At 54.2% G+C, this 20,696-nt stretch overlaps 1 protein-coding gene across 1 annotated transcript in view; it reads left to right on the top strand.

Moving 5' to 3' along the window:
- Positions 1-19,785, top strand: part of COL22A1 (collagen type XXII alpha 1 chain) — a 241,314-nt gene extending 221,529 nt beyond the window's left edge. Inside the window, exons 57-65 of the mRNA XM_057735587.1 lie at positions 5,000-5,053; positions 6,517-6,588; positions 6,749-6,784; positions 7,734-7,778; positions 10,159-10,338; positions 11,959-12,025; positions 14,526-14,708; positions 16,639-16,716; positions 18,675-19,785. Of these exons, the coding sequence (XP_057591570.1) occupies positions 5,000-5,053; positions 6,517-6,588; positions 6,749-6,784; positions 7,734-7,778; positions 10,159-10,338; positions 11,959-12,025; positions 14,526-14,708; positions 16,639-16,716; positions 18,675-18,865 (906 nt within the window). The 3' untranslated portion in view covers positions 18,866-19,785. The remainder of the gene's footprint in view (positions 1-4,999; positions 5,054-6,516; positions 6,589-6,748; positions 6,785-7,733; positions 7,779-10,158; positions 10,339-11,958; positions 12,026-14,525; positions 14,709-16,638; positions 16,717-18,674) is intronic.
- The last annotated feature ends 911 nt before the right edge of the window (positions 19,786-20,696 follow it).

Below are 20,696 nucleotides of genomic sequence, written 5' to 3'. Positions count from 1 at the left end.
TAGCAGTTGGTAAATAGCCACTGCCCTAAGCCCCCCTGAGTGGCCCAGGACAGATTCTCCAGGCTCTTTTCTGGGACCACTTACCCACCACCCAGCAATGTAAAAGGGGTGCTGTAGGACTTCCCCTCCAATCATGCTCTAGTGTCAGGACATTCTGGTGTTCAGGGTGTGCTCCGTATGAGTTCACCAAAGCTGTCGTTGCAAAGAACCACAGACAGAGCGGCTTAAACAACAGAGATGTATTGTCTCTCAGTTATGGAGCTAGAAATATAAGATGCGTTGTTGTCTCAATGTTCTGTAAGCTAGGAGTCCAAGATCAAGGTGCCAGCAGGGTTGACTCCTTCGGAGGGAGAATCGGTCCGGGCTGCTCTAAGCCTCTGGTGGTTTGCAAGCCATCTCTGGCATCCTTGGCTTGTGGAAGCATCACCCCAGCCTCTGCCTTTATCTTCCCGTGGTGTTCTCCCTGTGACATGTCTCTGGTCCAGATGTCTGCTTTGTGTAAAGACAGCAGTCACAGTGTCTACTCCAGTATGACTTCATGTTAATTAATTACATATGCAATGACCCTGTTCTCAAATGAGGTCAGGTTCTGACGTCCTGGGGATGAGGACTTCAACACGTGGATGGAGGTGGGGAGGGACACAGTTTAACTCATAACATGCCATGCGGTTAATAAATATTTTAAATATTATCTCGGCCCGTTCATGAACTTAAGCGAATCTTTCTCTTAACCAAGGGCAGCCTGAACAAATTCGGGAGAAGGAGGTAGAAAAGAGATGCTTACATCCCTGGTTCTGTGCAGACAGAAGCACCTGCCTTATCCCCTTGAACACGGGGGCTTTATCGTAGGAGCGGCTGTAATATATGTGCCTGTAGATATGAGCGCAAATGGGACCCGTGAAAATGGTACGATGACTCACGCAGAATGCAGTGTTACACAGTAAAGAGAAAACCCCCTCTTTATCCCCCCGTCCCACACTCCAGAGGGAGCCACTGGTAATAGCATTTTGTGTATCCTTGAAAATGTTTTCAATACACCTCCTAGCATATAGACAGAATGCATGCTTGTTACACATTTTATCTTTGCAACCTTTTTATTTTGGGTAACTTGTGTGCATGTGTGTATATTTTAAATGAGTAATGAAATAAATGAATGAGTAAACCTGTAAGACAGATATATGGGCTTCCTGGGTCTAGGTCACCGAGCTGGCAAGAGCTTCCAGGAGAATTTAAACCCAGGACTCTCTGACATCAAGTCCGATGTTCTCCACCTCTCGTGGTCCTGGCCGTGAGCTTTGTCTTCAAGCTCCTACAGAAGGAATGTGAGGGGCAGGTCACGTGCGTTTGACTCACCAGGGGGAGCCCCATCCTTCCCTGATGGGGCCACAATGACTCAAACCCAGCCTCCCATCCAAAGTCGGTGGGCTGTGAGGGTGCAGGGTGTCCAGGGACCCTCCATGCCTGCAGTCTGTGGTCCTCCACGGGCCAGAGGACGGGCATGGACAGCCTTCTGATCTGTACCACCCAGGGGACCTGTGCTGTGCTGGGCCTCCCCACCTCGGGGCAGGTGACCCACCTGTGGTCTGCGTAGTGATGGATCCAGGAGTGCGCGGAGGGGGGGGGGGCGGGGGGGGGCGACCACTTTTCCGTTGCCTCAGGATAGCATCCCTGCTCGGGAGTGGGGTGCCTGCGCCTTCAGGTTTCCCTCTCACCCGGCCTGGCTTCACAACTTCCCACTCTCCAGCAGCAGCTCCCTGTCTGACAGGCCCTGTGCTCTTTCTGGAAAGTGGCGCTTGTGCACTAGACGCAGGCGTTGGGTTCAGCACAGAGCGAGGCACCGGCTGGTGCTGTGCACGCAGCCTCCCGCTGAGTGAGGGCAAGCCGGGGGCTCCCGGGGGCATCCCACCAGCCCTGCAGGCACAGACTGGAGACTGGCCACCCGCCGGGCCCCTCCGCAGGGACACTGAACCCCAAGGGCCGGCCCCATAGCCCAGGGCCTCGGGCACGCGTTCCCCATGGGGGTGCTGTCGCCCCAAGGGGGCCAGTGCTGGTTCTCGGGGTACCCAAAACTCTCACCCTTTAGTATCAAACACAGATGTGCAAACGGAACAGAGGTAGGGGCACGTATCGCTGTGGTGTAAAACTCAAGCGGGACAGGTTGGGGAAACTGCCTGGGCCCCGGGGCGGGAGTCCTGCCGACAGGAAGGAGGAGGAGCCCCGCCGGAGCGGCACCCAGCCTGCTCCTGCTTCCCCGTTGTGTGGTCCGCATCTGGGCTCTGGCTGGCGCGAAGCCCCCTGGCTGCCGTCTTACCCGGCACGGGGCCTGGCTGCTCCTTCACCTGTGCGCGCCGCAGCTTCCTCACCTGTGAAGTGGGGCGAGTTGAGAGCAGCCAGCGAGTTAACGCGGTGAAGTGACCGGCCCGCGTCCGGCACTGAGTGGCCCAGGAGGCGACCGGCGCAGGCCCCACGCCGGCCCCGTTCCTGCAGGAAGGGGGGTCTTGGCCCTGCCTCCCTCGAGGCGGGCACAGAGTGGCGCCCTCTAAGCCCCCGTGAATGCAGGTGGTCCGGGGACCCGGAGGGGACGGGAAGCGGCGTGGGGGGAGCCGTGAGCGCCAGGCAGGTGTGTGAGCCGGCGGAGGGCAGCGGCGCCCAGGGGAGCACCTGCAGGAGGCGGGCTTGGCCCCGAGGCCCCCAGAGGCAGGTTTGTGCTTTTCTGACGTGCTCCCCTCAACCCTGAAGAAGGTCGCAGGCATCCAGAACCGGCAGTCAGCTCCTGGAGGTTCCCCAGTACGTGTGTTCCTGGACACAGTAGAGCAGGTTCCAGGTTATTTCCCCAACAGTCACTGTCACTCAGCTGGAATCCACATGCTCCCTGCATGAAGAGAAGGTTCCTGGCCACCCCAGCTGGTTCACACAGCCTTGAACCAGACCCTGAGTGTGTGGGAGGGCCCCCAGGAAGTGTGGCCAGAGCATTTACTGAGTTCACCCCCGAGCTCACCCGAGCCCCGAGCGGCAGGGGAGAGGAGGAGGCGCGGGGAGGCCGGGTGCTTCCCGAGGTCACACAGCAAGGGAGTGGCAGAGCCAGCATGTGGACGCCGCAGTCTGGTTCAAGAGCCCCCACCCAGCCTGTGTGCTAGATTTCCTTCTCAGGAAGGTCGCCCTGGTGGGAGGCGGTGGGCAGGAGTTTGGGGCTCAGAGCCATTGGGCAGGGGGGCTGTGGCCCCATCACTGAGCGGCACAGACACCAAAGGGGCTTCCTGAGGACAGGTGGGCCGTGAGGAGTGGCCTGTGGCCCAGGAGGGAGCAGGTCTCAGCCCCGGTCGGCCTCTAGCGCACTGACAGGTGACAGGTGGCCGCCCAGAGCCGCCCCTGCCGCTGTGCACACCGCCTGCGTTGGCACCGCGTGTTAACGTGTTTTGGCCCTTATCCTCTAGGCAAACAGAGGACCAGAGGGAGAAGGAGGAGAGAGAGAATCACCATCGGGATGAGCCAGCGCACGTACTTTTAGAGGGATGCAGATGGGTTGGCGGGTGGGCAGAGAGGACGGAAGTGCAGGGCAGCGCCGTCGTGCCTGCAGGGAGGTCACAGGCGGTCACAGACACCAGCTGACCTCTGCCGTTTCAGCGCTCCCTAGCCCCGCGATCCCAGGCAGGCCCTGTGCGTCCCCTGAACCTCGGTTTCCTCCTCTGTGATATAAAGGCGTCCACACTGCACGATTCCTGCGGGGTCTGGCGAGATGGGGTGCGTGAATCACGCATGATCACACGTGCACGTTCTGGGATCCCCGACAAGCGGTGCCTTTCGTGAGGGGTGGGATAGCGTGGGACGGGGTTGGTGCCGCCAGGGTTCAAACCTCAGCCTCTTCCCTTCTGTCTCAGACAGGTTGTTCAGCATTTCTGTGCCTCGGTTTCCCCATTTGTAAATGGCAATGTTTGTATCTGTTGTGAGGGGTGAGTTAACGTGTGTGACGCCTAGCATGTAGGAAGTGCCCGGGAAGTGTTAGCGTCTTTTTACTGTCACGTGTTCCCATGAAGCCGGCTCACCTGTGAACGATGAGCCGGCTTCATGTCCTCAGTCATAGGACATTGGTACCTAGTGTTTCAAGGATCAGTGCGGAGTGGTTTCCTAGGATGTTCTTGGTTCATTCACCTGGCAGAGCGCCTGTCTCCCGTGTGTGTGTGACACGTGCTAGGTGCTGGGCATAGAGAGAGACAGGACAGGGAAGAGCACCAGGTAAGGACACAGCCGTCTGGCGGGGAAAGTCCTGAGCGGGAGGAGAGTGGGGCGAGGAGTGGCCAAGTCAGCGGAAGCTGAACTGTGGGTTTGGGGCTTCCTAGGAATTTGTGGCTTAGGAACATTCTTGAACTTTCTGATTTTTATGCTACCAAGGATCTTACTGGTTAAATGTATTTATTCAAATTACAAACGGGCACAAAATACCCATCCAGTTACAGGATGTTACGGTTGTGAGTCCGTCCTGGAACCTGGAGTGAGTGGACCAGAGCCGCGTGATTCCACACCAGCCACTTTTCCACATCTCGGTGTCTTTATCCGTTCAGTAGTGGTGACCCTCGTAGGGGAGGAGGAGGATCTAAGAGCAGGGACATGCATCCCAAGCTGAGAACAGCCCTACAGTGATGTGAGCGCTTTTGTTTGTTCCCTAAGTCAGCACCTGAGTGGGAGGATGAATAGATACGTGAATGATGTGGCCGTGATGATTCACTGTGCCTGTGCTCTGGGCAGCCGTCACCAGCCCAGGATTCTTCATGCACACAAACTCACTTACTTATTTATTAGTTACTCTGAGTTAAATATCCCACGCTCCTTTCACGAGTTGAGAAACATCCCGTGAGTAGCGACGTGGAGCCGCGCGGGTCCGAGTGGCAGCTGTGTGTGAGACCAGGCCCCCTGCATCCAGCAGCCTCTCCGCCCACCGTCCTGCGCTGTGTCGCCCTGGCAGAGAGTCCCGGTGGCATCCTCACTCTGTTTCCTTCACCAGGGTAAGAACGGCTCGCCGGGATCTCCGGGAGGCCCCGGAACCCCAGGGAACCCCGTGAGTATGTCCTGCCACTGTGATGAAATTGGGCCTGCTTTGAAAGGGTGTGTGGTTTACATCACAGACTGTCTGGTCTCTGTTCCCGGAAGCCTCGGTGGGAAAATGTGCTTGGATGGCAGGAGCAGGCTGCAGGCAAGAGGATTTGGGCAGGATGTCTTTCAGAGTTTAAAATACATGTGATTATGCACTAGGCTCCCTTGTCTACAGCCACAGGCATCCAACAGGACAAAACAATTAAAGACTAAAAACAAATGTGCATGAAGGTTGCATGGTAGTTGACTGATGTTTTCAGAGGAAGGAAGGACAGGTCAGGCCGACTGCCCCTTCCCATCTCCGACGGGGTGTGCATACCTCGTGGGGGTGGGGGTCACAGGTGCAGCTGCAGAGGGTCCTCCTGCTGGTTAGGAGGTGGGGGGTGGGGAGACCAGGAAGGAACCGTGGGTAGGTAGTAGAAAGAGGGCGGCTGGTCATGAGTTGCAGATTCAGGATTTGGGGTTCAGACCTGGTAGGTGGGGAGACATGGTGGGGAAGATGGGTCTTTGATGGTTTCTAGGGTTGGGTAAACCATAGCTTGTCCACTAGTCTCCTCCCAGCCCAGCCTTACTGTATATTTTTTTGCTAAAATTGGCAACCCTATTGAGAAGGCCACCCTCATGGTGTGGTACTCAAGCAATAATTGCCTAGGGCAATGGGCAGACCAGTCTGGCCAGCTGACTGTCATCACTGTGGAAATTAGGGTGACTAGCCCACCTTGGTTTGCCAGGAATCTTCCTGGTGGTGGCACGGAAAACCCTGCATCCTGGGAAACCCATCATTCCCAGGCAAACGGGGCATCTGGTGGTCCGGTAGAGTCCCATCTACCTGTTGGAGCAGGGACAGCGGTGCTAAGCCGTCTAAGTCCTTAGCACGTGCAGTGATGTTCCTTAGGAACCATCCTGGGAGTCCCGTCACCTCTGCTGCGACGCTGCAGACAGGACGGATTGGGTCCTAAGGCTGCTCCATCTCCGGTGTAGAGCTGACCCCGGAAGAGCTGGCCCACATGTGGTGGCTTCCCAGAAAGCCTGAAGCTGAAAGATCCCCAGACACCTTTCCCCAAAAGTGAGCTACCAAGCCATGAGACTTGCTGGCCCATCGGGAAGAGGGACACTGCCTCACTGGGAGGTTACCTGGAGGGGCCCCGTTCACAGCAAGGCATGTTTGTTCCGTGTTTGTCCCATTTGTTTCTGTTGCTTTGAATGGGAAAGCCGTTGACTATTTACAGGAAACTCTTCTCCTGCTCCCCGACCCCGTGGGTGGGGATTCTCAGTACCTCCTGTCTCCCCCTCCAGTACAGGAAAGGGATTGCCCTCTATTTTGTTCACGTGCCAGGCCTTCAGAGTACAGGGGAGTTACGAGCTTTCTGAATCTTCTTGAGTTGGCACTTGACCTTGAAGAATTAATGCCCGGATTTCCCTCTGCAGGGCCAAAAGGGAACCAAAGGAGAGAACGGCAGTCCCGGGCTCCCCGGCTTCCTGGGTCCCCGTGGGCCGCAGGTGAGCACAGAAGCCTGTTGGGGAATGTCCTTGGCTGGACCATTGATTGTCATCTTTGTTGGAGCACGACTTGAGTGAAAATGTCTGTTTTAAAGACAGTTGTGTTATGAGCGATGTGCGGATGCGGCTGAGCTCACTGGTACTTTGTTCTGTGTCGTAGGGAGAGCCGGGAGAGAAGGGAGTCCCAGGCAAGGAGGCAAGTACTGCACCCCCTCTTCTCCTTTTGGTGACCCTTTCCTGTGGAAAACACAGGGTCACTTCATGGGCAGGTCACGCATGCTGTCTCACTGGGCCTGGGCTTAGCAGGGCTCCCACACTTGCTTCTATGTTCTGCTGTCACTGTCCTGAAACCCTATTGCTTTCTGAACGAAGGTGCACGTTTTCACTTTGCGTGGGGCCCACAAATTATATAGCCGGTCCGGGGTGCCATCTTGAAATGTCTGTCTGACTTGCCTTTAGCTTTATGCACCCTGTCCATCAACAGGCCCTATCCATTCTTTTTTTTTTTTTTTTTTTCAGCTCTTTATTGGAGTATAATTGCTTTACACTGTTGTGCCAGCTTCTGCTGTACAACAAAGTAAATCAGCTGTATTTATACACATATCCCCATATCCCCACCCTGTCCATTCTGACTCCACGATACCTCCCAGCTCTGTCCAGCTCTCTCCATCTCTCCCGCTGGACCCTAACCCAGACCGTCATCATCTCTCATCTGGACATTTTCAGTGACCTCCTAACTGGCTTCCTTGTGTCCAGCCTTGCCCCCCCCCCACCCCCCACTTCTTCCCCATCCACCAGCCAGAGTGACCTTTGTAGAACACACTTGAAAGCATGTCAGTTTCTAGTTCAGGCCTCAGCTCTGTCCTCCCCTGCTCTGTCAACAGAGACCCTGTGGCCCTGGTCACTCCCAGACCTTAGGATGAGCAGGAGCAGGTGTGGGAAGGCATGTTTCAGGAACTTCAAGGCCAGGGTAACTGATGTGTAGAGGGTGGGAGGGAGTGACCAGGTCCGAGGCAGGACTCTTGGAGGACTTGCCTTCTCCAGGACATCTTGTCCTCGGCACGCAGGATCTGAGAAGAGCAGAGATGCCCGCGCAGGTGGGGTGGCCCTGGTGAAGTGACCACCCTCCTTTGGTTTCATTGCAGGGGGCCCCTGGGAAGCCAGGAGAGCCTGGGCCCAGAGGAGAAAGGGTAAGTGGGGGACCTTCCATGGGGGCGAGGGGACTACGTCCAAGGCTTTAGGTAGCAGCCTGGCCTGGGAAGCGGCTCCAGTGGTGGCTTCTCTGTTCTCTGTTCCCCCTGAAAATTCGTGAGCCCACGGCGGGAGGTTTTTCCTGGTGTTGTTGTAGTCAGTGTTGTTGGGTTTTGTGATGGTTTTTTGGTTGTTATTTTAAGTAGAATCATGGCAATTACACACTCAAGGGCGAGCACGCCCAGACGCTGACAGATTTCCCTGTCTCCTCTTGGTGTGCGAACGCCTGTGCGTGACGTGCTTGGAGCCCAAAGCGCCAGTTTGCCAGAAGCCAGATTTGTCCCTGGAGGTGACAAGGGAACAGATTTTCCCATAATGAACCGCCTTGCCGCTACACTCTGAAGGCCTTTCTTTACATTGCATTCCTCCAAAAAAACAACAGGAAAAAAAAATCAATTTTTTTTGGAAGAAATGCCAGGGTGTGGAGGGTAGGGAGGGTGGGAGGGGGGCGTTCTCTCACCCCGACAACTGCTGCTGCCTCCAGAGAAAGGAAACATCTCGTCGTCTGCCCAGAGTCCTGCAATCGGTCAGCCGTCACGCTGTCCCACTGTTGCCCGACACGGACTGTGTCATCACCCCACACCCACCCTCAGTTTATGGTCCTGCAAAGAATTTATCTCTGCTTTCCTTGCAAGCTGGTGGGTGAGGAGCTGGTTTCGCCCTCAGGCCAGAGCAAAATGGAAGCAGAGAGTGTCAGGGATTCTCACCACCCTTGCATCTCTCTCCCTCCTCCCTTCCCAGTGACTTTCATTCCTGAGGCTGTGGGTTCTGGGGGTTGGGGGGGCTGTGGCTGGGAAGGCACTGAGGATCTCACCACCCAGGAGCTGGCCAGCTGTCCCCCGGGAGCTGCTGCATGCCAGGCAGGGCTGGAGTTTTGGTTGGGAGCCGGGGAATGCAGTGCACAAGGGTACATCTTCTCTAATCCCTAATCAATGCACAGAATCTTCTCTAACACCGAGTCAATAATGGAGAGTTGCTGTCCCCCAGTGAGTGGTTTTGTGGAAGGTTGCCAGGCAGTGGTCAAGTTCCCCATGCCTTGAGCTCCAGAGAACATTTGAAATATGGGACAAGTCCTCTCACTGCAAAGAGATATTGAGACGTTTAAAGAATAGGAAATGCTGTACCACAGGCCTTGGCGTTGAGATGCACGAAGCACCAGGATTCTCCCAGACCCCTAAACTTGAGGTCACCCACAGACGGCAATGGCCCCTGAGATGCATCACCTTCAGGAAACTTAGGTGACCCCCTCAAATCTGGCTAAATTCATTTTTTAATTCATTGATCTTTTTGTTATTGTTGAAAAAGTTGAACCATACAAATTGCAGAAAAATAACTGCAGTGGAGACTAGGTGCCCTTCCACCAGGCCCTCTAGTTCACGGCCCCTCCAGGTCCATCCCTGTACCCTTGCTTTGTATCTTTCCCAAGTCCGTGCACACAGAACCACGTGGGGACGTGCATGTAAATGTGCACATGCCTTTTATTAACCCCCCCAGAACACAGCAGACTTCTTCCACTATTTTGCTCTTTTTGTTTTTCGTGTAAGCGTGTATGTGGCTGATGGTCTCATAACTGCACCGTCTTCTTTTTCCGTGGTTCTGGGTCACGTCCATAGCCAGGCCCCGTGTCCGGTTACTGCCTGTTGCTCTTCGTTTTCTCACTGTTTCCCTCCTCTCTGCTGCCTCTCAGCAGTGGACTTTTTACACCCTGAGGCCATTAGCCAGGCTGACGTATTTTCAGACTCTGACAACTGAGGCCGGCTGGTCAGACACACAGTAGCACGTAGGACAGAGGACTGGACGGTCCCATGGTTGCCATGGTTCCCAGATCATTGATCCAGGACTTCAGTCCCTGGGCCAGCGATGGGGAGAAGGGGGTCCCAGGTCCTCTGCAGGCCCCCTAGAGCTGAGAGAAGGGGAGAGATTCCCTGCAGGTGAGACACCTCTGACTGACAAGTGCCACTGTCCCTCCAGCTGACTGAGAACAGAACTGGGCCTTACGTGGGCCAGCAGCGCGGGCAGTAGGTCTCAGTGGCTGACCTCTCTAGCCAGGCGGGTGGAGCTGCCTTATTGGGATGGAGCACAGGATTGAGGTTGGGACATCAGGGTCCGTGCCTTGGCCTCTGCAGACTACCTGTGTGATGTGGACCCGCGTGTCCTGGTCTGTGCAACCAGACTTGTCACGGGCCTGCTGGGATCGATGTCTCCCTTCCAGTGCGGAGGAGGCAGGGAGCCGGGGCCCCTCCTGCAGCCGCACGTCTCGTCTGGCCTTGGGGCCCCTTCTAGGCCTTTGCTCACTGACGCGCTTCTTTCCTCCTCCAGGGAGATCCTGGCATCAAAGGTGACAAAGGACCCCCCGGTGGAAAGGGCCAGCCTGGCGACCCTGGGATCCCAGGCCACAAAGGCTACACAGGCCTGATGGGCCCCCAGGGACCACCTGGGGAGAATGGGCCGACCGGGCCCCCAGGGCCTCCGGGTCAGCCAGGATTTCCAGGACTGAGGGTAAGGATGCCCGTGATGCCCTAAACCTGGGGCTCCTCGGGGCCGAGGTGTGTGGGCTTCAGGGGGACCGGGTTACAGACCCAGTAACCCGTGTGGCCCAGGGCAGGTTACTTCTCCTCTCTGAGCCTGCCCTCCCTGTCTGCCAAGAGGGGTGAGGGAGCCTCCCTCCTGACGGTTGGCTGTTAACGGAGATAATGTGCATGGCTTACAAAGGGCCCGAGAGTGGCGTCCTTCTGTCTGCGTGTCCTGCGTCCTTGCGCGTCCTTCCTCGGGCTGTAGCCCCAGGACCCCGGGCAGCAGGGTGGAGTGTGGAGACGCAGCAGCTCTCAGTGACAGGAGCGTCCCGTGGGGACAGCTCGCCGTCCATCCAGTGCCCGCCCGGCCCCGCCTGTCTCCTGTCTGCCTGTCTGGGGAGCTCCCTCTTCCCTCTGAATCTAGCTTTTCCCAAATGTAAAAGGAGGGGCTTGTTTAGAGCAGTTTTTTTCCCTTGAACATAGTTTATTCTTGTGGCAGGCCTCTTATTTTACGCAGATTTGTAGCACAGGCACACGCTGGCTGTAGAGAAATAAGCAGAGCTCAGTGGACGCGTCGGTGGGGGCTGGTTGCCAGGTCCACGTGACCTCCCGTCCCCTCTCTGCAGCCTGCCTGGTCCTCCGGGGAGCCTCCTGTTCCTCAGAGCACAGACATTGGTGTCTCCAGTGCCCTGCTGGCTCTGAGGCTCCGCGGCTCTGTCCCTGCTGGGGGGTCTGTGGTCAACCTGAGTTTCCCCCACCCTGAAAGAGGGCAGGCAGCCGGATTCTGTCCCTCAGCCGAGTGTGGGTGCTAGCGGACTTGGTGGGCTCTCCAAAACCCCCCACACATCCCCTGAGACTTTGCCAAATTCTCCTGCTGCTGTGACTAGCGATGGACATTCTGGGACTAACATCAAAGATGACTGGCCAGAGAGGAAAACACAAGAGTAAGGACATGGACTCCCCCTCCTGCTGTGCCAGAGGCTGGGCTGCAGACAAGAGCAGAGTAGGCCCCGCCTTGGGGTGGACACCACCCTGAAGGGCTCTGCCGACAAGGCCGGAGCCCAGCGTGGCATCAGGTCTGCTCTCGCGGATCCTTCTAAGAATTGCACATCATCTTGGGAGCCTGGAGGCGGCGCTCTGCCTCTCTGACCCACGACTCATCAGTGTCTGTGACTGAACACCTGTGCGGGGCCAGCATGACCAGCGCAGGGCAAGCCAGACCCCGGGGACCAGAGCAGCCAAGTGACCAGCGGGAGGAAATCAGACACAATCTAATGCAGGAGGTAGTCTGTGAGCTGGTCCTGCAGGTAGATGGGACTTTGGCAGAGAGAGAGTCAGAGCCAGACCTCCCAGGTCCAGGGCTGGGGAAGGGTTTGTGCAGGAAGGATGGGGAGCAGGGCCCTCAGAGAGAAAGGAGTCCAGGTCGCCATGCAGGACGGGACGATGTTGCCTGCATGATGGGGACACAGTTTCCGGTGTGAAAGGGAGTCAGCTAGGGAGCTGTGGTGTGTGGAGCCGTGACCCTCTTGGCTTCCTGAGCCATCGGGGATTTCAGGAGGCAGGAGTTCCTGGGAAGATGAATAACTCCGCCTTCCCTCCCTCCTAGGGGGAGTCTCCTTCCATGGACATCCTGCGGCGGCTCATCCAAGAAGAACTGGAGAAACAGCTGGAAAGTGAGTAGCTGTGTGGATCGAGTCCTGGGTGCTAAGAGCCCCGGGAAGCAGTCCTTTCACTCATCCTTCAGAACCCTGCTGCCCAGTTGGAAAAGGCAGCCTAAGAGCAGATCCTGCAGAAATCAGGATTGAGGTGCACCGTGCAGGCTCCAGCCAGCCTCGTCTGACACAGATCCCGCTCCAGGCTCCTCTTTAGGGAAGCTTGAATTACTGCTGCTTGATTACCTGCAGGAAGGGGAGCTCACCACCTACAGAACCAGCTTTGCCATGGTCATCCATTTTTTCTGTACATTCAGTTGTTTATCTAATCAACAAGTAGCTTTGGCAGGCCTGCGATGGGCCTCATAGAAGCCACAGCCCAGGGGAGGAGACAGAGACATAAACAGACGAGATGACTTCAGCACAATGAGAACATTCCTGCCATTTAATTTGGTGCAGGGGACATGGAAGAGGACAGATGAAAGTCCCTAAGATAGCTCCGAGGGCGGGGAGCAGGTGAGGGAAGGCTTCCCAGAGGAGGGGCATGTGAGCTGAAAGCAGGGACGAGACCCCAGACCTTCAGAAGAGCACATAAAAAGATCCTGCTGGGAGCCGGAACACACAGTGCTTTCAAGGAACTAGAATCCTTTTAATCCTACTATGTTGGGTTTACTGTGAGATGCCAGTCTTGTGTGAGCCCCATACACTGCAGGTGCTCAGGAGGGGAGAGAGGCGGGGAGGTCATAGTAACAGCCCCAGCGTGCAGGCCGGCCCTGTGTCAGGTGGCGCTTTCAGCACTCGCACACACCTGTTAACTCGTGGAGCCTCCGAGCCCGTGAGGCACGTATGGTTGTTAGGATCAGAGATGCTAAGTAAGTTACCCGAGGCCGAAGAGCTGGTAGGTGTCTGACCAGGGCTTGCATGCAGGCAGCCTGGCTGCAGATTCCAGGCTCTTAACCATCATGTTCTCTCGAACAGTAGCCATTCCCACTGCCCTCCGTGTTGGAAACTGTTAGAGAAGAAAGTCACAGAAGCTCTGTGGTGGGGAAGGTCAAAAACCACCACTGTTCCCAGGCATATGTGGACAAAGGGGAAGGACGTGTTGATTCATGCAGTCAAGTCTCAGACAGTTATTTTGCACCTGGCACATGCCAGACGCTAAGTTGGGTGTGGGGACACAGCATGGAACAAGATGACCCTTTTCCCTGCCCTCTTAGGGTGTCCAGAGGAGTGTGGTCTGTCTCCCTACACAGGAGAACCAAAGACCATTCCCCAGAGCAGACAGCACAGAGCTGGGGGTGGTGGGAAGGAAACTAAAGGCTGGAACAGTGACTCCCGCTCGGCGGGGCGGGGCCTGAGGGCTCCTTTGTGGGGATCTCCCTGTTCTGCTTTCTGGGAGTTAGATTTACCAGTGACAGGAGGGGCCTCCGCCACGAGGAGTTTCCAGCCCTTGGGCAGAGACAAGCCCTGTTTTGAACTAGTTTAGATAGAGCATCTGCTGGGCTGAGTCCTTTCTTCCAAATAACCATCTCCACTTGCAAGAGGAGAGAATCGAGGCTCAGAGAAGTGAAGCCGTGTGCCCAGGTCTCAGCGCTAGAGCCGCCCCTCCCGCTTCCTTGCGTTAGAAGATGGGGGAGAGGCTGCCATGGGAAGTCAACCCAGGGGGCCGTCAGAAGCCCCGGGGACTCTGCCTTGGTTTTACCACCAAGACACCAGGAGGGTATCAACATGCCTCTGGGCTGAGTCACACCACCTGCAAGATGAGGGGCTTGGCCTGATCATCTGGACTGTATGGCCAACAAAGAAAAAGCCCTTGGTGGCCCTCAGGTGGGCTCTGAATCCCCAGTGCAGTAGAAGGGCGTGGCATCTGGCAGGTGTACCTCTGGGGTCTTGAATCAATTCTGTAATCTTCACCTTTCAGACCCCTAAGGGTCATTAGTGACGTCATATTCAGCCCTTCATTTGTAGATGAGGGATTCAGCACGGAGGAGGGTCCCTACGTTGCTTTGTGTAAACCACTTAAGTCCCTCCCACCCCACCAGCCTCAGTTTCCCCAAAGTGACAGTTACAACTTCTGTTGCTGCTACTGCCACAATTACTGCTGTCAGTGCTGCCTGGATGGCAGCAGCGACGTCCGCGCAGCACTCCGCGTGTTCCCGGGGCAGTTTTAACGCCATGTCTCATCTGCTCCACCCTCACACCAGCCCAGTGGGATGGGGGCTGTTTCAGTGCCTCCATTTTGCAGAAAAGGCAGCGAAGGCTAAGAGAGGTCAGGTAGCTCGCCCAGGGCCACAACAGCCGGCACTGGCTGCCCTGGGACCCCAGCCCAGGCCGTCTGGCTGCAGAGGCCGCGCCTGTATGTACACCTGCCGTGCCGTGTGCAGTTGGTGTCGCTTCTCTCTCTGTTGTTGTGCAGCCGTTACTGTCTCCCGGGGGCTGAGCTTTGCAGTGAGCGGCCATGCCGTCTGTGGTCCTTCATGCCTCCTTCATGAAACGTCTCTCTGTGTCTCCTACTCTACAGCCAAACTCGCCTACCTCCTGGCCCAGATGCCCGCAGCGCACACGAAGGCCTCTCAAGGCAGACCCGGGCCCCCAGGGCCCCCTGGAAAAGATGGGCTTCCAGGTCGGACAGGCCCCATGGGGGAGCCAGGACGGCCCGGGCAGGGGGGTCTGGAGGGACCCTCTGGGCCCATAGGTCCCAAAGGTGAGTGAGGGCCCAGGAAGATGTGCTTGGTAGAGGACATGGGGGCTGAGAAGGAACCAGGGTGCTCTGAACGTAGGTGCTCCAGCCCGTTCCAGTCCCCTGCCGCCTGTGAACACCCTGCTACATTGTAACGTCCTGTGATTTCTTCATCTGTGTAAGAGGTTTTCATACTTGACATTGTTGCAACACGATGCTGCTGTCGGGAGGACTGAGTCTGTTTCCTCCTTCTGTCTTGTTCTCTCTCCGTCTCCACGGCGCAAGGTCCAGGGAGTAACACAAAATGCGTTTTCCCCTTTCGCGTTGGGAAGTCACTGAGGAATAAGACATTTAATCCCCAGGCAAATGGGCATTAAACGCCAGCTTTACCTGTGAATAAAGTGGTCTGAGCTAAAGCTGGACGTGGCTGCCAACACTGCAGCTCTCAGGGAGGTGCCTTCCCTGGACGCAGCGCATCTCCTTCAAGGGGCAACGCCTGCCCCGCTTGACACAGCGCACTGTGCAAGCAGGCCGGAAGGCACTCTCTCTGCAGGCAGGCCTGTGTGACAGGGCAGGGAAGGACCTGACCCCAAACTCACCAGCCTGATCATCCACCCTTTTCTCTGCCGAGGAATAAGCGTGGGGGTTGGGGAAGAAGCCGTGCTGTGACTTCAGCTGCCACTTGGTGACTGGGGTGCGGGAAGTGCATGTCCCTCACATCTTCCTCCTTCAGTCTTCCATTCCTTCATTCTTTTTTCTTTTTCTTTTTCTTTTTTTCTTACTTTGGTCACTGTGCAGCTTGCGAGATCTTAGTTCCCCGACCAGGGAGTGAACCCATGCCCTAGGCAGTGGAGGCTCGGAGTCCTAACCACCAGACCACCAGGGAATTCCCCCTTAATTCTCTATTCATTGATTTATTCCTTGTAATGTTTCTCCTGCTGAACTTTTTGTTAAGTTTGTGTCCAAGTCCTACTGCTTTTGGTTCATAAAACAAAATATATGAAATCAATGTCGACAGGAAAACATAAAGCAGAGAAAACGTGAGACTATGACAGAAGACTGACTGAATGTCGGAATCATAACGATAAAGAAGAGTGGCCGGAAAGCTCTGTGAACTAGCACAGTTTCCATCTGCATTACAAAAGAAAGTGGCACATGTGGCACATAGGGGATATTCTGGAAGCAACACAGCAAAAAAAGAAAAAGGAATGATGAAAAAAAAAGTCGAGGCGATTTAATCAAATTTGTATTAACCCAAATATAATCTCAAATATCCTCCCATGGGGAATGGACTCTCTTTCTTCTGAACATCTGTAATGGTTTTAAATTCCTGTGACTACTAGAATTTATCTGATTCTGCTTCTTATGAGAATGTTCTTTGCATCATCTGTTTTATTAGAATTCAAGCCTCTTGAGAGTAGAGCTGTGTCTTATGTATGTACAGGTTTGTTTATCACCCAGCGCCTCCCTTGATAAAGGCTCGGGCACGATGCTTTGAGAACACTGGGAAGTGTAGGCATGTGTACGTAGATGCGTGCAGACATATGTGTTTGTGCAGGAGAGAGTGTGGGTGTGAACATTTGGGCGCCTGTGTTTGATGTGTTTACGCGTGTATGCGTATTTTTGCTAATGTATGAGTGAATGCACATATGTGTGTGTAATTGGGTAGTAATGCATTGGAGTGAATGTTTATGTGTACGTATGCATATCTGAGCAAATGCTTTGGAGGGAGTGTGTGTTTATTTTGGTGATCACATGGGCGTATTTCTGAATGCAAAATGCACGTGTGTACTTGCGTGTGTGTGAACAGGAGCTAGGGGTCCGAGTGTAAGGTGTGTGCGAGCAGGGAGGGCACACCAGCACAGAGCTGCCCCCCGCCCCCGCATGGTGGGGCTCCCTCTCTCTGCCGCCACCTTGAGTCTCTACCATCAGTGATGCATGTTTCTCTCACCAGGTGAGCGAGGAGCCAAAGGGGACCCAGGTGCACCTGGAGTTGGCCTCCGAGGCGAGATGGGACCCCCCGGGATCCCAGGTAGGAGGGGTAGCTGGGGGCTCGGGTGGGGGAGGGTCCGTGCACCGGGAAGAAAGACTCAGGGAGCAGCACCCCCTGCATCAGCCCGGGGCCTCAGGAGCTGCTGGCTCAGCGACTGGGGAGGCAGCAGCCAGAGTCGTTTTACGGAATCTTTCTAAACCGCCAGTTTCTTGATTACGGTGCAAATGATAGTATATCCTAAGAGTTCTTGAGGTGTATCCCATGACTTAAAAATCCTGTGAGATGATCCCGAAGAACACGGATTTGGGCTTCAATACGTCCGGACAGTGCTGGGAACTGTGCTTCTGTGTTAGCTGTTCCTAGTACAAATTCACTTCTTTGGTGCGGGGCTAAGGGACCTTGCATAAAAAAAATAATGTAGATTTCAGCTAAACCAGCATTTTCCAAACTCACTTGAATGTGGAATGCTTTTTCTTTCGCTGTGTACTTTAATACCCTGTTACTATTCTCAGAACACGTTTCGGGGAGTGCTGGCAGTGTGGCCAGCTGCCCTGGCCTTTCTGGGGCTGAGGGGGGTCCTGGGACATGCCACTTTGAGCTTTAAACCCTGGACAAGCTGGCCACTCTGCCTAGTGGCTGTGTGAAAATAGCTGTAGGGCACAGTGGTATCACGTCCCAAGATGAGGTGTGGAAGAAGTTACACTGAATTGGTATCAAGCTCCACCTCATTGCGGCTTCTGTTTGTATTTAATTTCACCTTATATGACACCCTCAAGTCATTTCCGAATATTAGGCCTGCAGGTAACTTTATTTTTAGTATTTATATCTTCTTGGTTTTCCAGATTTCCTATGATGGACATGTATTGCTAGGAGAGAGGACAACTAGACATACGTTATAAATATTTGTGATACTTTGCTTACTTTCCAGTAGCTTAAAATATTAAGAATATTTTTAAAATTAGGCAATTCCACATAAAGTTTACAAGGCAGAATAGAGAGCACTGAGATGGGGAAGTGATTGTACCGACAGGAGGCTGAGATAATGACCGGACTTGGGTGGTTCCCACCTGAGGGAATGAACAACACTGTGATCTCGAAACTCGGTGGAGGCAGGATTATAGATTAAATGACCTCTCCCAAAGCACCAACAAACAAAATTCACGCAACATCCAAAGATTGAAGGGCAAAGTTTACTTTTTGTTTATTTTATGGAGGGATTTTCTAACAAGGTGAGGACTAAGACTTAAGTATCGCTGTTAAGACTGGTTACAGCACTTAGCGCTGAGCTTCCCCGTTGCCAAAGCGAAAAGGGAGATGTGATTACATATGATATTATGATGCTTAATACATGGAGGCGTAGAAGTTTGTCTTACATAGTGTTTTCTGGGTCTAAATCTTGGGCTATCTAATTCAGTTACTTACTTCCTACTTATACTGTCTTTGACTATGATTTGCAGAGTGGTTTAATGTAGCCCGAGTATGTGGTTCAAGTTTAACAGATAGATAAAGCTTAGAAACTACAGAATAAATGGGACAATTTAGATACTGGCTAATGGAGTGTCACCAAGTATCTCCAAGGATACATGAATTGGGGCTGATAGTTAACGGCAAGGACTTGGTGTCCCAACTCAGACGCATCTCCTAGAACCATGGAAGAACACAGAAGGCCTGGTTTTCCTTTGTTTCGTGACAGAGGATATGTTCCCTACCTGGCCTCCATCTCTTGTTCATTTCTCTCCAGTGACACCCTGATTACTGTCCTAGTCCAAACGGTTAAGGCGACTCTTGCCCTGCATCACAGGGTGTCCATGTTTCCTGCTGCCTAGTGTCCGTGTGGACCCTTCTGACCTCTCCAGGCAGGGCGCGCAGGCCGTGGGGTGTTCTCTCTGAGGATGCTGAGTCCTCAGTTCATACTGAAACGGACGTAGTGAGATCAGGGCTCATTTGCTCCAGAATGAACTTGAACCACCTTCTGTTCCTTTTGCTTCTCGGGCCAGGTCAACCGGGGGCACCTGGCTATGCTAAAGATGGGCTTCCCGGGGGCCCCGGGCCTCAAGGGGAAACAGGAGCAGCTGGGCACCCGGGCCCCCCTGGCCCCCCCGGTCCCCCCGGCCAGTGTGACCCCTCCCAGTGCGCCTACTTCGCCAGCCTCGCTGCTGCTCGACCTGGTAACGTGAAGGGCCCCTAGAAGATTCCGGAATGCCAGGAGATGGCGGTGGATTTCTGAAACTTGAACGCAGAGCCAGATGGGAAGCCAGAGGTCTTGAGACATTTCAGCCAACGTGTTTTCTTCTTTCTTTCTTTTATTGTTTGTTTTTGTCTTATTTTCTCGAGAGACCTCAACGTTATTAAAACCAACGGATGCTGCCGGTCGGTCAGATTATTATTAATATTATTATTATTGTTAATTATTATTATTATTATTATTTCATATGGTAACGCTTTTTGAGTTTTCCCCTCTCCCCTCAAGTTGGGAAGACGTGACTCGTGGGGCAGGGAATTGTTGCTCTTTCTCTGACCGCCCCCGTTTGAGGCGTAGCTGCCAATTTTAAGGAAACTCTCGGTGCTATGTAACCCTGACCAGACACTTGCCAAACTCACCTCTTTCCTCAAAAGGAAACTTTAAGACAATGAGGCGATGGGCTTCTATTCTTGGCTGTGCCCTGAGGTCGCCCCGGGAGACATTATCCACCAGTCGCTACTTCCCAGGAGAAGTAAGTGAAGCAGAAAGAGAAAGAATCTGCAGACACGAAGAAGCCTCTCTCCTCCTGATGGAAAGTGCGCTCACAAGAGCGCTGAACCGGCCCTTTGGGAGCCAACTCAGCACCTCGGTGCTTCAGACCCGCAGAAATGGAACAGCTGCATGGCTGGCAACAGCTTCCTGGAATCCCGTGTCTGCACCAAAAATGCAGGAGCTGGTGTGGGAAAAGCATCCCCTTCCGAGCCGTGGATGGGACTCCTCCCTGCCCCTCGCTATTGGCTGCACTCACTTTCATTCTGAAATAAGAGGGTCCAGAGACCACTCCCGTGTGTCTTCCTGACGGTGGGCAGTTGGCCGGGGTGCTGGCCAGAGCCGGGAAACGTGTGACTCTCGCTTCTGGCTCTGAAATAAATGGCATTGAGTGTATGTGTGTAAATGACACGCCCGGCTCAGACAGGTGCTCAATAAATCTGAGTTTCCTCCTCTTCAGTTTCCCGTGACGATCCCTTTCTTATCACCCGCGTCCGTCCGCACGTGAACCCCTCGAGGCCGGGGCTGCGTCATTTTCCCCTGGGGGGCCCCGCGCAGAGCCACGGTTCAGTCCGCAGGCTGAGTGCACACGTGGGTGAGCGAGCACCTGTGACCCGGCCACTTCCCGGGCAGCGTGCTTAACCAGCACTTCCTTTTTGTCACCCGTGTGCTAGGTGCTTCTAATGGATTTAGGAACCCGGAGTACAAACATCCAAAGACGTTGGAAGGTTCCATGTGTAGAGAAATGATGAAATTTTATAACAGGATCCAAGACCTGCTTCTCTTGTTCAGTTGGTGCTGAATCCGGGGGTCAGTGGGTGTCAGGGTCCTCGGGAAGCAATGCCTATCAGTGCAGGACGACATGACCTCCTTCCTGTCTTTGCAAATCTACCGTCTCAGTTTATTCACACAACCGTGTAAGACACAAGGGCATTATTCTCATATCCTTTTCTACTTGAAGAAACAATCCCAAAGACCTTAGAAATCCTATAATCCCGTGACTTAAAAAAATTTGACCATGAGCCACAGCAAGAATACAACTTCTTTGTGACTCAGTGTGTGCATACCTAAATATAAAACTAGGGCAGCTTAGTGATGCGATATTTATCCTGACCACAATGCCCCCTAATGTTTACTCTTCTATTTCATTAAAAAGATGCTCATCGCAACCCACTAATCAATGCCATGACCCACGGGGGTGCTGCAAGCTACAGTTTGAAAAACAATGTGCTGGTCTAGCGGGAAACTGAGGCACAGAGAGACCCTGTCTCGGGCACAGAGCCTTGTG

The sequence above is a fragment of the Hippopotamus amphibius genome, chromosome 5 (genome assembly GCF_030028045.1).
Source record: "Hippopotamus amphibius kiboko isolate mHipAmp2 chromosome 5, mHipAmp2.hap2, whole genome shotgun sequence".
Taxonomy (NCBI): Eukaryota; Metazoa; Chordata; class Mammalia; order Artiodactyla; family Hippopotamidae; genus Hippopotamus; species Hippopotamus amphibius.
Note: the sequence above shows the minus strand (reverse complement) of the source record. Positions and strands in the feature narration are given on the sequence as shown.